Below are 19,442 nucleotides of genomic sequence, written 5' to 3'. Positions count from 1 at the left end.
AACATTTCTTGATTTTGTTTTCTTTTTTAAGCACCATTCTAAGAAGCTTGAAAATGTTTCAAAAGTAGCACAAGATATAGATGCTCCAAAATGTAGGCATTTATCATCAAAATATTGGCCTTTGTGCCTGATTCCAAGGAGTGAAAAATCACTTGGTGAAACCGGAAATAGTCTAAAGGCTGACTGAATATCAACTTTTGCTAGCAAGGCATTTTTTCCCAGCGTACGAACCATGTCCACAGCTTCGTCAAAAGATGTATACTGAACAGAGCATAATTCAGATGGAATAAAATCATTGACTGATCCGCCTTTCGGATAACTCAAATGATGAAGTAAACGAAAATCATTTTTGTCTTTTTTTTCCACTAAACCTACTGGGGAAGCGCGAAAATTTGGTAATGGCGGCATATCAAATGGACCGGCCACTCTACCCAAAGAAATCTCTTTTTGTAACTTTTCTGTTATTACATCTGGTTTTTCATATGCGGAATTAAGATTTCTAGCATGCACTGTAATCCGAGGACCTTGGAAATGAAGAGGGAAACCATAAACAAAACCATCCAACAATTATTCCGCTTTAGCTCGGTCTGGGTATCCTACCATGTAAAATTTTAATGCATCTATTTTGATGGGAGGCTGACCAAGTAACTTATTTTGATTTTGGCCATCTGGGTCTAACACCAGTGCTGGGAATTTTTATTCCGAAAGGAATAGCAATTTGTTTTTGGGTGTGGTTTGCCACATTCAAGACAGACATGCCTACATCTACATTGGAACCTTGTGCATATGCCTTTGTTAAAGTGAAGGCATGGCGGCATACTGCTAGGTGTGTACAATGGTTTTTTTTCCTGTGTATAGACACTGGACATTGGTGTCGTCATTATTTTTAACCATAGATCAGGATTTAGCTTTTACCAGGGATGAAAATTGTTTCCTGTCGCATACGAAATTGTTCATCGTAAGTACGCCAGGCAAAATCTTGTCTTCTTGAAGCTGCCTGGCGTATAGTTGCCATGTGTGATAGTAATTCCGATGCTGATTGCGGATTAAGGATTAAATATATATACATAAAAATCAGAAAAGCATCTGACCACTGCTCAATTGTTCGAACCTTTTCAGATGAGTCATGGTTCTGTCTTATTTCTAGGTTACCAGTAGAAGAAACCATTACTTGTAAACCATGTCCATGACAAATATTGTTCAGATCAGATGTGGACTTTGTTAGTAAAGCGAAGTTTATATACTTTCCTGCCCAATTTTTTTCTTTCATTTGTATAGGGATGTGGGCACTGACACGGTCATTGATTGTACTCATAATTGACAATTCAGAATTTGGTTGTAACTGAGAAATATCGAAAGAACCTATACCTGGTAAAGTAGGATTGTTTTGCATAGAACACGGTACAACAGGACTGTTTAGCGTAGAACCATGAGAAAAATTCAGTGGTACAGTACTATTCTGATTATCAACAGTTTCTTGAGCGCAATCATCATAAGAATTCAACGCAAAAGCATTTAAAGCTTGCGACTCACCTTGTGGTTGTTCAAAACAGCAATCGTCTGTTTGTACCTCAGCTGTAACAAACCGGGGTGGAGGCAGAGGAATATTTTCCTGGCCGTTACCACCACGCAAGGCATTCTGCACTTCCCTCCGTCTTGCATCTCTAGCCCCTGCCCTGATGGCCCTCCTGTCTGGGGCGTGCTCAATACGTCTCCGAACAGCAGCTCGCTCTTCACGGTTCCGTCTTCTGGCTCTTTCCGTAGGCATTCCCAGTGAATACACCTGGAAACAATGACGGTAAAAGGCAAATTAAAATACGCGAATTGTAATGAACAATTACAACACAATACAGCGTACCACGTGTCACGCCGCTGAATTCTGAATGAATTTGACGATAGTTGATGTTGTTCGCTTGGCGTCCAAGAATGAAATGGCAGAATAATAGCTCAAAATTGCAAAAAAAAAACGAAATTCACGATTTATCAGGAAAAAATTACCAAGGGAAATAACTAAGAGTGGTCAGGCTAATTAAGTAACTTGCTATTATCGTTGTCGTCGCACATCATGTACCCAATGTTAGGCTCCGGTGTAGAGTCCTTGAAAAATAAAGCCATTTATTGCACAAAGTGCATCATAAATATAATTATTTAATTTCTACTATCCTTGGAAGCAGACATTTTAAAACCGCCTACTGTCAGTAATAAATTATCTAAAAAAAATGAATTATGCGCTTACAGGAGGAAATACGTCACGTAGGACGAAGATCTGTATTTAAATGAACTATCTCGTATATATAGTTTACCTGTAGAATATAGGTATCAATAGCACTCTCTCGTATGTAAGGATCTGTGACGTCACCGATAAGGTCTGCTATCTAAAAATAGCACAGGACTCAATTTGCGGACAAACAATCAATGCATTCACTGTACAATAGCATAAGTAAACCTTAGATTTGGCATTTATTTCGTTATTTTTGTTCAAATTTCTAGCCTGCACATCGCAAACAAATGTTTTTTCTTCACTTTTTAATTTCAATTAACTAGACCGAGAAACAAAGAGTCTTTTTTTTAACATACCGATTTTTCATCAATATATGAATGGATAATGTTATTATATTATTCTGTTCATTTTGTGACACATTCAGTTTTCAGATATATTTAGGAAAACAAAAAGATGCCCACTCGCAAATATTTATTAACAAAAATATTTAGACAGAACAGAAAAAAAAAATCCTAATTGTTCTTAGTTACCGTCATATATCAACACCATATTTTTGTAATTTGTTTCATCCGTTAGTGTTTATAATTTTAATAATTGAGTTTACTAAAATTTCTTTGATATACATATGTTCTGTTTTATTACAAATGACCCCTTGGCATGACATATAGATATTTGACTTTCGGAGGTAATATTTAGATGTAATCTGATAAAACATGTTGCTATTCTAATGCAGCACCATTTTTTCCTACCAAATCATACATAAATATGTATTTTCAATAAGGAAATGTTTGACGGACACCGACCACAGCTGACAGTTTTCCTTATGATTTGACAAGATAAATTTTATGTGGTGGCGGAATCATGAAATAATGTATATATTTTTGTTAACAAACATCATTTCATACTTCTTTGACGGAACTTGTGTTTGGGTTAGCCTGTTATTTCGTCTGTCTTAAAAAGTATATAGATATCTATTTTCAATGGTAGTCTCAACATTTGTTAAATATATTGTTTCCCCAACGGCCTGTTGCGCTTTTAAATAACTCTACCCAACGGTCATGACACTGAACTTCGAATGCTCTTACCATTACACCAGTATCGTGACTATTTTCAAACAATAAGCATTTTAGTATGAATAAGAAATTAGATTTCATTACTCATTAAGCCCCACCAATACAAATGCCATTCTTTTAGTCACGCCAACACATATTTAGATTTTTCCATCTTAACTTAAGCCTGGATACCTTCTGGGTATTATTTAGGGCGTCGGCGGGCAAGTGGGTAAAATTCACAGACTTTGCACAGCCGAACTGGATGACATCCTCACATGACGACCCCAACAGGGCTTGGATTGTGTCTGACGGATCAGGTGGAGGACTCTATGATTAGTAGTTCTTAAATCCCACCAGGACTAGGCTATTTTGATTTCCGTCTTCTGGCCTGTTCCGTCGGGCCCTTAAGGGTGTTTCCCTTGTTGCTCTGTCTTTTGCAAAGGCATTGAGTACATGCGTTTTAGGTTCATAAGGATTGCATTTTTATATTATATGTACAAGGGCATCTTTGTGTTTTACATAACACACCTTCTGTTGCCTTTACGTATGTTAGGGTTTCACCTGGTGGGGATTACTTTTATTTACACTGTCTTGTGACTTTGGAACATGGTGGGGGTAAGAGTGAGGTTAGGTGCACCATAAACCGGTTTAAGCTCCACAGTGGTGGTTTTACCACTGACCGTTCCAAGGCGGTGCCCCACTGTGTTCCTGTATTTGTTTGTTTTGTCTTTTTGTGTTCATGTTTGTGTATGGTGTGCAAGAGTTGTTCGTGTGTATCTTTGGGGAGGCTGCGTTTTTTGAACGTGGCTTTCCCTGTTGGATATTCTTCCTTGTTTTTTGAACCAACTGAGGCGAGGGCACGTGATTTGAATCGGCAACCTTAGCCATTCGGCAGTATAGGTCCCTACTAATAGTGTTTGTTAAAAAACTGTATTCGTATTTATATCAAGTACCTGTTTGTCTGTCTGTATGTTTTTAAAGACTCGAAAAACATTTCTATATTATTCGCGGTCTAAATACATGTCGGATTTTCGTGTTTAGTGAGGACTAGAAGTTTGTAAATATGGTATTTTGTTTTCAAAGTGATACCTTCAGATTAGAACTATTACTTATTTGACATAAAAAAAAAGTTATCCTAGCAAAATGTCAGCAGGTTCAAAATATGATACTTTCTGTCCACATTTCATACATTCTTTTCCCCAAAGGATGCAACTATATTTAAGAGAAAAGTCAGTTGCAAATATTGCATTTGGTTTTATTATTATTTATTTCATTAACGATGGGTTTGCACGAATGCCTACAGTTACAACTGTGTTGTGTACTACATTTTATGCATCGGACTCCCATTCCCCAACCTATATAAATATAGTTTGTATGGTATGTTTCAATAAAAAATAATTGGTGTTGAAGATCTGTAGCTCTGAAATAGTATATAATATAGCGTACAGTTAGCCATGATGCAAATAAACTCATGGGCCAGATTAAAATAATAAACACTTGGAAGGATAAGTGCTTTTGAAAACCTGTTTTTGATTCAAATTAGAAACTGTTATTCATAGGGAAACACATATTGAGCACGTGCCGGTATACCACTGATTAGTTTCGCAAAAGAGGGAAAACACCACTTTCGTTTGTAGAGTCTCTTAAGGAAGCTAACTGCGATAAGTTTGCACAGATACCATTTTTTTTAACAAAACTGGGCGGAAACCCCGCGGCCTCGTAGTTAAGGTCGCTGACACTTGTCCCTCGAACATAGCTGTGGAATATATGTTTTTTTTTTCGTGTTAGAACATCATTCAGCTTAATTATGGAACACATGCGGTTCTAACCATGTTTCAAATGCTGCAGGAACACCTTATTGTTTTCATTTGTTAGGTCAAATCCTGGACATTTGCCATATAACCTACATTATGTCGGTGTGACGTTAAACCGAAGAACAACAAAAAAACTTGAGTACACGGGTTAGTATGTCAACTGTATCAGTTATGATTTTATTTCTTTAAAATACAAGTTTAACCATAAAACATGCGTACACTACTTGTAATAAAACAAATTGATACGTTTTACCTCTGATAACATCTATCGGAGTGACATCTTAATTTGGATTTACCCCGGTGAACAAGGCAGCGGTTAAAACGCGTTTGCAATGGGTAAAATATATAATATTGCACCAAGTGAGATGATTAAAACATAAAAAGAAGGTAAACTTTTTTCTGTATTTTGCACGTTTTTTCTCTTTTTTTCTGTTAAAGTATTGCTGTATGTAGAGCACATGTATCTAAAACTTAATTAGAAAACATTGAACGTTTTAAATGAATTGTGGTCACCGTAGTTCTGCTTGTCGTACTTTCGCAGATTGTATTAAGCCTGTACACTGTAATAAAGCATTTTCTTGTTAGCGATAAAATCGTCTTCCGCTACAGTTTGTCGTGGATATTGGAATAAAAATGTGCGAGTCGTTAGTTAGAGCTTTAATTGGATATAGCCGACGATGCTGTAAATGAATAACGTTCGAGATCCCTGTCTCCCATTATTTCCGCAATATCGCGACAAGATTTTATAGACTAGACATGTGTAATTACTCGTAAACATTCTTGTTTAGCAATAATATTGTCTCCTACTTCGGTCTGTTATTTAGAGTCCCTGTGTTTGTTCTTTAATTTTCTCATATATAAGTTTTCTTCATTAACAGTGAAACCAACTCCAACATGTTGTTTCTATATTGATTTTTTTTATGACAGACGTAGTTTAGCCATTGGATACAAATGTGTTATGTAAGAGGCTTATGATTTGGCGGAATAAAAAAACAAACTATGAAGATCTTGCTAGCCTAACGCTGATATCAGTGGCACAAAAGTGCATAAGAGTATATACCTATCTTCACATTTTGTCACTAACCAAACTCGTTTCAAGCTCAGTGATTCAATTATATGTATATTCTTTTAAGAAAAATTTCCGCCACAAAATCCGTAGGGAACAAATTAGTTTTGTTAGTTCTTGCATTTACAGTTGTAGATCGCAAATTAGTTTTGTAAACTAGTCGTATACGTCGCTTGATTATATTTGTGTGAATTCTCCTAAATTTGCTTAATCATGAAAAAAAGAGACACCGTTTCTTCAGTTTTAATTATTTCATTTACTGCTAATATTCCTCTTTTTATTCTTTTATTGAAAGGTTTTGCCTGACCTCATCTTGGTATAAAGAATTTATAGTGTTACGTCACCAAACAGCTGCATTACTATTATATGACCATTCTATTACAATAGAACAGGAGAGAGGGTGAAAGTAGTAATTGTTAAAGCTAGTAATTGTTAAAGCTCTTTATTACGGTGTCATTTCGTACGATTCATCTTAAATTTCGATATGGCCCTGTATAACTCCACTGGTATGAGCTTTAGAATCAATCAATCATTGGAGTTCAGCAATACTATTTTCGATAGATATGTTTGCTGCTGTAAAACTGTAACCCAATTTTGCAGTGTGATACTCAATAATATATTAAATGAATCTGTATCAAGACCTAAGACGAGTCAAGATTGTGTAAGGTAGCTGCAAGAATGCAAACGTTGTATTGGCTTTTCTGCAACAGTATCCCTCCCAGCAGCTGAGCTTTATTGTTCAGTTCGTAATAAGGACATTTCTGTTGGGTTTAACGTCACAGCGACACAGTTATAGGTCATGTGGTGGGTTTCCAGCTTTAGATAGTTGAGGAAGAACCCAGGTGCTCCTCCGTGCATTATTTTATCACTAGCGGGGCACCTGGGTAGAACCATCGATCTTCAGTAGCTGCGTGGCTTCCTTACAATAAGGACTTTATTTTCGAAGCAACGCCGGTCTCTACAATAGCATGCAAAAATATATTTCTAATTATACATATGGTCATTTGTATTTCTAAGCATTAATTATTCCCCGTGTGAGGAAAAATTGTTAAACTAACGATAATGGTGACATCAGTGACAATGTTATTAGGAAATAATTAATAAAAAAAATACTAGCGTATCTTTATTGATTATGTTCTCTAAACGTTTATAAAACGTGCGTAGGCCTATATCATTAAACGAACTACCCAACTGTTGTTGAACTTGTTTCGTCTGCTATACAAAATGTGGTTTCAGTTAGCCCATGTAGGACTGGTTGTTAAACTTGTAAACAAGTTTCATGATAATTATACAGCTACAAAAAAGGTCCAAAAATAAGTTGTTTATGCCTCAAAAAAATGTCACATACGTAACAAGCATTCAGCGTACATTTAATGAATATATTAATTATTCGTTTACTTAACACTTCGGATAACGAACTTTTTTGCAAACGTTGTATGAATATTTATCGTATATTGAATATCTTGAAAAACTGGTTGAACAGGTAGGATTACAAACTCGTCAAAGTGTTAAATTAGTCGCCATTACATAATGAAATTATGAATATATAAATATCGCACACAAATGCTTCACTCATTATTATTTTAACATCGACAAACATTTAAGGTTTCGTTCGATAACAAAACAACACACAAAAATGGTGTAGGTATATAAAAGGGTCATTACAACAGTACTGTAGCTAGATCTAGGATTTAGTATTCGGCTCTCGTGGTTCATTGTATCCGATCTTGCAAAATCTTCTCGGGCCGAATTCAGCATCCTAGATCGAGCTACTATTATAATAACCCTATTTAATTTTTCTACATAAGTAGTCTTTAAATATTCGATTCTCCGTTGAACCTTGAACGAACAATATTAAAAAGTACTTTGTATATACGTATACTTGATTTCTTGTACAAATTAATGTTTATTTTATTGCTGTTATAACCTATATTCCTCATTTTATGAGGGAACCATAAATATCTGTCAAGTAAATGTTTTTAAATGACGTCAACCCGCACCTCTATAGCAAATATGACATTCGTATGCAGTGTTAGAAATTATTATTGTATAATAAATTACACAACATTTTAGAGCTGTAAATTTATATTGTTACTATATTGTTGACTTGTATCAAATAAGGTCGGCCAAAAATGCAATTGATATGCAAATTACTTTGTTCTGCAAGGTACATCTTCGGTCACTTAGTGGTAAAAGGCCGGCTCCCAGTGGTAGAGGTCGTGGGTTCGCTCCCTGACCTCGTCATACCAAAGACGTGAATAATGGTAGTAGTATCGTGTCTTGGTGTTAGCAAAAGTGGATTGTCCTAGGACTGGTCAGCCCACTGTCAGTATAATGTGACTAGTTGGGGTATCATTGAACGTGTCTACGGCGTGATATTCCATTTAGGCAGGACTATAAGGCTGGATATTTTACTTATTGCTGCAAGTAGACGCCGACGTTTATATGACTGAAAAAAATGTTGAAAAAGACACTATACGTGAACGAATACTATGTTTACAAAGTGTTGGACATATTTACTGTTGTTGTATTGTATTTTTCCATATTGAGCTTTTTCCCTATCAGTTCCAGTAAATCATTACAGATATGAGCCACGCCATGAGAAAACCAACATAGTGGGTTTGCGCCCAGCATGGATCCAGACCAGCCTGCGCATCCGCGCAGTCTGGTCAGGTTCCATGCTGTTCGCTTTTAAAGCCTATTGGAATTGGAGAAACTGTTAGCGAACAGCAAGGGCAAGGATCCTGACAAGACTGCGCGGATGCGCAGGCTGGTCCGGATCCATGCTGGTCGCAAACCCACTATGTTGGTTTTCCCATGGCACGGCTCATATCTCTTCTCGATCTCTGAACTAAGGCAAAGTGGTTCTTCTCAACAAACTCGATTAAGAGACCAATTTTCACTCATACGAAACCTTTAAGACCTTTAGGGTAAGAAATGCCATTTTTTCCTGATATAAAATAATCACTCCGTATATACTAAGCAAACCATTTATATGCCTAGACGTAAAACCAAAGACAAACTCGAACTCGGCTTGTTCCCGAAAACGGATATGCCAGTCCGATTAGTAAATAGAATTTGCAACGGAATGGATTGTTTATGGATAAATATGGCAAAATGTTACTGCACGTTTTAGTTAATCAGTTAATCGCATCAAACTGTATATTTGACACGAGTCAATGAACTACTATGGGGCCTCCGAGGCCGGTTAATTATAATCGCTGACTGCAAATCAGTTGCCCATCATCGATGTGGGTTCAAAGCCTCGCTTAGGATGTAAAATTCTTTAATGTGGGGAAACTGTCAATATATGATATTTTAATACCTTTCAAGTTATACATAGTGTTAAATTTTACGAAACAATGAAATAGTGTTCCGTGTGTTCAAATCTGACCTTACATACATACAGTTAGCAATATCTTATCGAAGAAAGCACAGTGATTTGAGATATGCACAACTTATTTAATCACTTCTGTTCGAATATATTTCCATTGCCTTAGAAGTGCATTATATGACTCGCTGTCTTTTCTAATCCTCCGTTGCATCACAAGCAAAAAAGGTGATACAATTGAAACAATTATGAGCGAAATTTTATTTCAAATTGAATACTAATGCTTCAATTTTGCTTTGAAACACACTAAAATGATCTGTTTTTAAACAAATCCGGAGTCTTACTAGTCTTTTACACCAAATCAGACATCCCAAGGAAATAATCAAGTTAAAAGAACTGTAGAGAGGATTTAATTCTGTGACAGCTTTCATGCTTACAGTTATTTTCAAAGTTTGTACTAATATGATATTTAGTACACTACGGAAGCTCCGAGGGGACAAGTGTGAATGTTCGTATATCGTTGAAACGAGCTGATAACTCGTGGCCGCGAGACAATATCTCGTTCCCGTTAGTTAGTTAGTTATCTTGCGGCCACGAAATACGACCTTGGTCCCACAGTTAGTATCTCATGACCACGAGATTGAAAAAAAACAACAACAACCACACAAAACTTGTCACTTTGTATATTTCGTGGCCGAGAGTTACTAACTCCTGGAAATGTGTTAGTTTGGTGGCCACGAGGTACTTACTCTTGGAAAAGATCTACTATTTCAAGGCTATGAGTTATGAATCCCAAGGGAATCAGAGATAGTATCTCGTGGACAAGATCTCGTGGCGAAGAGATACTAACTCGTGTTATCTTATTTCAAATATGTCAGAAAACTTTGTATGTTACTTCTAGAAACAAGAAGCCTTAAAGAGATTTGACGACAGTCGTTTCAAACATATCTAGAACCACAAAAATAAGTTGTCACTAAAATAATTCATTTGAAATAAATTGTTGTTATTCTATTTTCAGATATGCCTCTACCACGGGAAACGGTGAGCCAGAACTATCGTGTTGTGTTCATGGGAACATCTGGAGTGGGAAAAAGTTCGATCATTAATCAATTTATTAACAATAAGTTCACTGAGATTCATAAGGAAACTGTAGAAGAGCTTCATCGCCACAGTATGAAGTTCGAGACCGTGTCTGTAGATATTGATATATTAGACACTTCAGGTTCGTATCAATTTCCGGCCATGCGCAAACTCGCTATAGCAACAGGTGATGCTTTTGTGCTTGTATATTCGGTAACGAATGCGGAAAGCTTTGAAACAGTGAAATCGTTGCGAGAAGAGATAAAAGAGCATACACACGATCGAAAATATTCCATAGTCGTTGTTGCAAACAAAACTGATTTAGGAGACGTAACTGGGGAACACGCTGTGAACGAGTCCGTGGTGTGTATGGACTGGGAAGAAAAATTTGTCACAACCTCTGCAAAAACAGGTGAAAATATTGACACTGTGTTTCGACTCTTAGAGAACAAAATCAAAGAAACAGTGCAGATGGAAGATAAACGACGTTCGTTCTTTCGGAGGATCTCGATGCCTGTTTTGAGATTGGCCAAATCAAATCGTCGGAATACGCAATCAGTGAAAATCAAACCTAGATCTAATTCTGTGGATTTGTGACAGTTTTGCCAATGGCGGCCTAATGAAATTCAATATATGCAAATACGTTTTCTCGTTGAGAGTTCTTTTATACATATCTTAGATATGGTGCTTACATGTTGTTTTTAGCTCGACATTGAAGACAAATTAGACCTAATGCATTCGTCCTGGCGTCGCCGTTGGTTAAGGTTTTTGATAGTCAAATATCTCTGTTATTATCAAAACTATTGACTTGGAACTTAAAATATATTTACTGTCAAAGTCTACACCAAGAGAAACAATCCCCATAATTCTGATTTGAATTTTGACAGAGTTATACCCCTTTTTAACTTAGAAATTTTTGGTTAAGGTTTTTGATAAAGTAAAATATCTCTGTTACTATCAAAGCTTTTGACTTGAAACTTAAAATAGTTATTTTACTATCAAAGTGTACGCCAGGAGAAACAATCCCCATAACTCTGATTTGAGTTTTGACAGAGTTATGCCCCTTTATAACTTAGAATTTTTTGGTAAAAATTTTTATAAAGTTTTTAGTGACAAAGCTCTAATTCAGAGTCAAGCACTGAGAAAAGTCGAGCGTGTTATCTTACGGACAGCTCTTGTTTTGATTTACAATTTTAGTCTACAAGAAAACTGTTAAGTGATATCATATCATCGTTAGTTGCTCACTAGGATTTCAAGTACTGTCTAACAGTGCATTTTATTTTTTTATTATTCCGCTTTCTAGCACAGAATATTAATACTAAATTGCATGTATATTATTGTAAAGTTCTGAACTTATTTTATACGTAAACTACTAAAGATAAGGTGGTATTTCATACTTCTGAAATTATTGCTCAGCTTAATGTCAGGTGTGCCGTTACCAATGTATAAAAACATTTGTTGCCAAAACAAAAGAATAAAATGTATACAAAATGGAATATGACAGTATCATACAAATTCTAAAGATAATATGTGTTATCATGACGATCTGCAATTGAAAATAAATGATACACAGTTAGAAAAAAAACTGTTGAACACATCCATACCGTCAGTCTCATATTTGCATGGTTTTTGGCTAAAATATGACATAATATGAGCCGTACCATGAGAAAACCAACATAGTGGCTTTGCGACCAGCATGGATCCAGACCAGCCTGCGCATCCGCGCAGTCTGGTCAGGATCCATGCTGTTCGCTTCGAAAGACTACAGCAATTAGAGAAACTGTTAGCGAACAGCATGGATCCTGACCAGACTGCGCGGATGCGTAGGCTGGTCTGGATCCATGCTGGTCGCAAAGCCACTATGTTGGTTTTCCCATGGCGCGGTTAATATATTGTGTTATCTCATCTAACTAGCTGAGCTTTTCTTCATGAAGTTAAGACTTACATGAGAAGGACGTTGACGATAACACAGATAATATATTTTTAACAAAACTTAATATTTCGTTGATGCCAATTAATCAATGAGTTCGCAGAATTTGTCAACACTTTAACTGTTGGATTACCCCATTTCGTTGGTATGGTTACATGGTTGAATAAGTAAAAGTAGTACAGGAAGTGTACATATTCGCCTAAAGCGAAACACTAAAAGAATGTACATGAATTTTATAGAGTTGCATTACAGTATGTACATAGAGACGCATTAATGTGTACATCACTATATTTCACTGCATAAACAGACCTGCTTTGATGCTTGTGTATACACACATATTTTGCATGTTATAAGAATACATTTGTAAAAGATGTTTCGGAGTTGACTTGAATGATTCTGATTTATATCTCAATTGATTTTATCTTCATTTTAATGCGCTTTCAATATTTAAAATATCAGAAGGAGTCATAATTTGAAACTGCTTATTAAATTGCTATGACCTTTTTCTTAAATTGTTATGATCATTTTTATTCTGAATGCTGTTATATTTTACAAATTTGTTCTGCTATCAATGTATTAAAAGAAAGAAAAAATCATGTAAGAATGTCTTGTATCCAGTTTTGTATACAGGTTACAATGATGACCCCACCCGTATGCGAAGGAAGTAATAGCAGTTTTCCTTTTATTTTATTTCAGGAATGACAATGTCTATAGCTCATTTAAATGCTGGAAAGTTGTCAACTGCCATATACAACGCATGCAATAACTGGCCTATGCAAAAGACATAATGTAAGCCAGACTACTGAATGTGGATTACACATGTACAGATGTGAAATATTTTACTTAAATCAACTAGCCGGCCGCACGCTGCTGATGGCATAGCAAGCCTGCGGTCCACTAACGCGATGACTTTAAAATTTAGTTATTAGTATGAAACAGAGGACATGTATTTTAATATAAAAAAAACTACACCAACATAATCCTTTGTGGCATAAAAAGCATGCCTTAGTATATGAAAGGAATTTAATCTAATGACAACATCAGAAGCTATAAAAAATGTGAGTACTGCAAAGACGAACTATAGCTAGTTCTTGCTAATATCATACTAGCTATGTGCAGATGTATATAGTGAAAGGGTCAGTTAACAATATCTTGATTTGAAATGATATATTTTGCGTTTACAATAGCCTGGTTAAATTCAATCGAACAGAAAATACGTTGCAGATCAAACTAATACCCCAGTAACACATACGGCGCGGAGAGCTACGTCTAGCCACGGATAGAAACGTAGTAATCCGTATCGGTCCGTACCTGAGCAGTACGGATTGATACGGATTACTGCTTTAAGGTACGGCTCAGTTACGGATCAATACAGATTACTACGTTTCTATCCGTGGAAAGACGTAGCTATCCGCGCCGTATGTGTGACTGGGGTATTAAGTACAATTGTAGTAACAGTTTTATATTCTGTATATCAAGTTAGGCATGACAAATACTCGTTTATGGAGGCTTCGTATTTGTCAAAACAAACAACCTAGCAGAACAATTAAAGTTATTTAAGTCAACATCTTACCGAAATGTCCCAGTCTTAAAGGTCTACAATGAGAAAGTATGGACAGATTTGTAAGCCAGGCATGCTCACCGAAATAACGTTCACGAACTATGGAAAGACAGCAACATATCCGATCACATGCTAATACATTCATTGTACAGGCAAATTTGTAAGCGTTTAACACAAAATTAGAAATATGAAAAAGGAGTGGTACGAACCATTAGAAAGACAAGAACAGTTAAATGAGCCGCACCACGAGAAAACCAACATAGTGCATTTGCGACCAGCATGGATCCAGACCAGCCTGCGCATCCGCGGAGTCTGGTCAGGATTCATGCTGTTCGCTTTCAAAGTCTATTGCAATTAGAGAAACTGTTAGCGAAGAGCATGGATCCTGGACAGACTGCGCGGATGCACAGGCTTGTCTGGATCCATGCTGGTCAAAAACTCATTATGTTGTTTTTTTCATGGCGCGACTCAAAAGTACCTTAGATACGTTAACACCACCGCAGGAAGTATGATGTCAATTCCTTAAAAGGAATTTGTTTAGACAGTGATAGTAAACAGACTATATTTAAACCATAATTTATGAGTACATTTACTGAAATGCGAGTTTTGCGTGACGTAATTCTCCCCCACAAGCGCTTGAATTACAATCTTACCGTTGACTGATCACTAGCAGTAGGCGATTTTCCCTGTAAATTCAGAAAATAATGACTTGTTTTGTTATTGTTCTGAGAAAACATATGGTTAAGATATATTTAGAAATCAATCAGATATTTTGAGAATATTCTGTTTTAATACAATAAACATATACGTCTCGTGCATATAAATAGCCATTACTGTTCAGTTTTGGAAAGTGATATTTGATATAAATTAATGTCAGGATAAGAGAATCTTTAGTAAGTATTTCATTTTTGATTACTGAAAACCTGTATTAAAATTTCACAAACATTGCTGAAACCGGAACAGCACATTAATCTAAAGTAGTTAAGTTTCCATAAAAGCAATGAGACCGAACACGAATAGATTACAATTTGCAGGATAAAAACAACAATTTTCTTACTTCTAAAAAATATTCTTTTTATTTCGAAATGAATTTCTGGAAGCCTGTTTCTTCAAACACAGAACGACACAGAGTTAACATAACAATATTCACAGGCACATCTCCTTTTTACGACCAGTATGAATAAGGATTTCTTTGAAAATTATTTTTTTCCAAACAGCAAGGTACTAGGTCACTTATAATACTTAAACGTTTATCTTACATGATAGTATTAAATAATTGAAAACAAGTAATTATCAATGTCTTGGAAACCCGATTTACTTATAATACTTAAATGTTTATCTTACATGATAGTATTAAATAATTGAAAACAAGTAATTATCAATGTCTTGGAAAACCGATGAAGGATGTTGCTTTTTTATCTTCTCGAAAGTGTGTCAAACGTTTCACACCTTTTAAAACAAAGTTTCAGTAAATCAAAGGTCCTTTACACAATTAAGATATGAACTCCTATAAGAAGCTTTCAATGTTTAAAAGAAAGAAATCTGAAATCATTTATGATTTGATGTACGAGGGATGATCAATAAATTCGTGGGCACCTTCTGCGAATGGTTTGTTCCGGGTTAAAAACAACAACGGACCATGTAGGAGATATCTCTGATCTTTCATGAGTATGATGAGTAATTTTTACATAAAAAATCCATCAACTTTGAGCAGAAACAAGAGTTTACTGCAACCAACAAAAAGCAATCGCCGCAGCTAAAGCGTGTTTCAATATCGTGTTCTTACAGTACTCTGGCATCCATCTCGAACTTATCCGTCTAATATTCACGTCTACAGTCAATATCACCTGCACAGAACCGTATCTTCGCAAAGTTCTCTCCGTTTTGCCGTTGGTCGACCGCTCACTGATCATCTTCAATATCCTCTCGGCCCTAATGGAATCTCTTAGGCCACTTGTAAGTTGGTGATCGGCATGCATATTCCTTTCTAGGAGCCTCTTCTATACTCTGTTTTGTCTGTTGTGGCATCATTCTTAAGTTTTTTTTATCCTAAACGTAATCCCCGCCAGGTGAATCTCTAACACACGCAATGGAAACAAAAATGCATGAAATGTAAAACACAAAAATGCTCCTGTATAAATACATAAAAAGCAAAGCTTAAGAACCAAAAACGTATGTACTCAATCCCTTTGCAGAAGACAGAGCAACAAGTGAAACACCCTAGGGACCCGACGAAACAGACCAGAAGACAGTTATCAAAACCCACGTAATTCTAAATGCTCGTAGAATTATACTAAAGTTTTAATATAGTTATGTATAAATACTGCCAGAAAACAGTTTTGCTAATTGATACGATGATCCAGAATATGTTGACGAGTTACGATATAATTTCAAATCGGAAAGTTGACCCGATTGATTATCATTGTAAATACATTTGTGTACGTCTTGTAACCCTGTGAGGCTGTTACGAAATGTTTTAAAAATGGAAAACCGGAATTATTTTCAGAGAAAAAATAAACTGTACCACCAGTCAACATACAGACATTCTAAAATGCCACGCAAAATGCCATAACTGCGGTGAAATGAAGTAGCACAGGCATCGTAAACAAATCAAGTGTCATAACTCCCCCGGAATTCATTAATCTGATTCAGAACATGTTGATGATAGGTAAAAATACGCTTCCCTCTTGTCACTCATAAGGGTTTCTGAACTGTACGCCAATGGTAAATGAAAAGTAGTGTAAGTACTTTAACATACGACAAATTAAGTGCCAAAATTCCGCTGAAAATCGCTGAACCAGAAAAATGCCGCTGATTTTGCATAGTATTGTTGGAAATCTTACCAATAGTGTGTAAGAGAAGATGTCAAAACATCATAAAATTGCTAGGTAAAGGGCCAAACCTCCGCTGAAAATCAACCGGAATATGCTTGCAATATGTACATTTAAGCTTTAAATAATCCCTTTTTGTGTGTTGTGATTCCTCAAAGTAGTATCGGAGAAGTTGCACGGACAAGGAAAATACGAGAAATCCAATCAGATTTCGACGAATCAAGTTTACATACTCCACGGAACAAGACGACAATATGTACATGATATGCATAACTTAACTTGGCGATGATCACTTTTGGGAAGATTAGGTTATGACCTTTAATTGCACTGTCCTGATATGTTTCAACACGCTGAGGTTGAGCAGTATTTCTTTGAATTTTTGTCCAGATGTTTTGTCATTGCCCAATCAAAGGCGATTGCTCACTTATTTGTTTTGTTCCCGTTGTTTATTGTTTATTTGTTAAACTTTGTTTTGTATTTTGTGCTAATATACGTAAGGTAAAAATCCGTAAATACAAATTTTCGCTTATATTATGCATTCATTCATTCCACTTTTCCTTTGTCTTCTTTCAGAATCTACCGATAAAAGTAAGTCAAAATATTTTAGAAAATATGTTAATCTAATTTTGTACTGCAGTTGAGCGGACCATTACACTACTGACGCACCGAAAGTACAGTTCTGATGCGATTAACAGATTAACTAAATTATGCTTTGATATAACATTTTCGACTTACCCATTCATACATAAATAGGTAAGATCATTCGTCCGTTAAACTGAAAATTACATACATATCAGACTTATTTATATAATTATTTTTCTTTTCTTGCTTCAGAGTGTTAATCGTGTTTCAGATTTGGCTTTGATTTTCGACTGATGCTATAACATGGATGCCCATCTGCAAAATGTATTAAGCCGCTAGAGCATTATTTCAGACACTTAACATTACACTGGCTTTCTGTAGACAATAAACTGAGTTGTTCTACACATCTGTGGAAGTATCTTTAACTTAGGGCATCAGAGTGGGGGGAGGGGGGGGGGGGTGGCATCAGGGAGAGAGGTTTGTTATGATGTATCTGAGATGACTGACCTCACTGCCAGTACGAAAATTCAGTGACCGTACAAAGATGTCCAACATTTCTTCTAACGGAACTACATCAATTGATATATAATAATGATGTAACAAAAGTTTCAAAATATCATGTAAGTCTTCATAAAATAATGAACAAATGCATTTCTTACTTCAGGTTTTGTGCGATGAAGTTGATTAGGACTGTAATAATTTATTCATTAGTTTGATTATGTGTGTGGTTATCTTATATAACACAGGTTTTAGCGGCAATAAAATAACAAAATCAATGTTTCAACTTATTTTTATACTAGTTCTAGGCGATAAAAATCAAATTTATGTGTATAAAGTTACAAGGGTTGTCTTATGTTGGAGATGGTTATATTTTGATTAAATAAGTAACTAATAATCACACAGAGTTAATCGAACGAGATGTGGTAATAGAATATGAAATGTGACCATGGATCAATGTGCTAATTTAGAGCCAGGTGCGGTCTACTCTATTGATCGAATCTTTGGTGTATTTTGTTAAACGGGGCATTCAGTCGAAACCTCTTGATGGTTCTTGTTTTGAAATATCAAACGCAAATGTGGAAGCAGCTAGCAAATGTCTTTGATTTTTTGAGAATTAATGGACATTGACATGCAACCCAGTGTTAAATGAATAATCTTTTATCTTCCATCCAAGACCAAAGTGTTTTTTAAATTCGAACATATTTTTCAAACTGGGATATTGATACATATGTAAAGTACGTACATTTTAATATAAAACTTAGAAAAACGGAAATCATTATCCTTGAATGGTACATTGTGCCCGTTGGAAAAGGGGTCAGCAGAAAACGCCACGAGTCACGGCATTGTTTATGTATAAACTATTTTTATACCATAAAATAAAGCTGAACCATAAAACATACTTGTTAGGAAACAAATAAATAAAGAATGCTTGTATATGCTTTTATCATAAATAGGTTTGATAGCATCAAATGACAACTTTACATCCAAATAACATTTTTATTTGGTTTTATTTCATTAAACATTGAAGCTATCAAAATTCTTTACAAGTTTGTATAACATTTTATATATTCTCATAAAGTATTTAACTTCTTTCGTACTTGAGATATTGCAACACTGAAAGCAAAGGTATTTTAAAATAACTAAAGTATTCATGAAAATTTAAACGTTTTTTAACAATTTGTCCCGAAAGAGTATATTTTGCCTATATAAAATAACTTTAACTCAGCATTTTCTTGATTTAGTAACCTTGAACTATAGAAGTTGTGTAATGGTATAGAGGCCTCCGTGGTAAAGATCACTGACTTTGAATCACCTCCCGCTCGAAACCTCGTTTAGAATGTAGAATAATTTCTTGTAAGTAATCCATACAGCTGGTTTGTTGAAAGCCATACCTAAAATAATGCTCTGTTGAACACATGAGGTGTTCCTCCGCCATTTTAATTTTTCAAAAATCGACGTACATGTATTACCTAA

General features: G+C 35.6%; 1 protein-coding gene across 6 annotated transcripts in view; it reads left to right on the top strand.

The window, feature by feature from the left end:
- Window positions 1-13,092, top strand: part of LOC123563127 (ras-related protein Rap-2c-like) — a 74,202-nt gene extending 61,110 nt beyond the window's left edge. For 5 of the 6 annotated variants that reach the window (XM_045355727.2, XM_053529214.1, XM_045355730.2 and 2 more), the window contains exon 2: window positions 10,503-13,092. In XM_045355727.2, coding sequence (XP_045211662.2) covers window positions 10,505-11,161 — 657 coding nt within the window. In that variant the 5' untranslated portion in view covers window positions 10,503-10,504 and the 3' untranslated portion in view covers window positions 11,162-13,092. Of the gene's footprint in view, window positions 1-5,326; window positions 5,475-10,502 lie in introns of those variants that run through there. The other variant, XM_045355728.2, reaches the window with a different exon arrangement.
- The last annotated feature ends 6,350 nt before the right edge of the window (window positions 13,093-19,442 follow it).

This window comes from Mercenaria mercenaria, chromosome 2, assembly GCF_021730395.1.
Source record: "Mercenaria mercenaria strain notata chromosome 2, MADL_Memer_1, whole genome shotgun sequence".
Classification (NCBI taxonomy): Eukaryota; Metazoa; Mollusca; class Bivalvia; order Venerida; family Veneridae; genus Mercenaria; species Mercenaria mercenaria.
The sequence above is the reverse complement of the archived record's forward strand: the minus strand, read 5'-3'. Positions and strand labels throughout refer to the sequence as shown.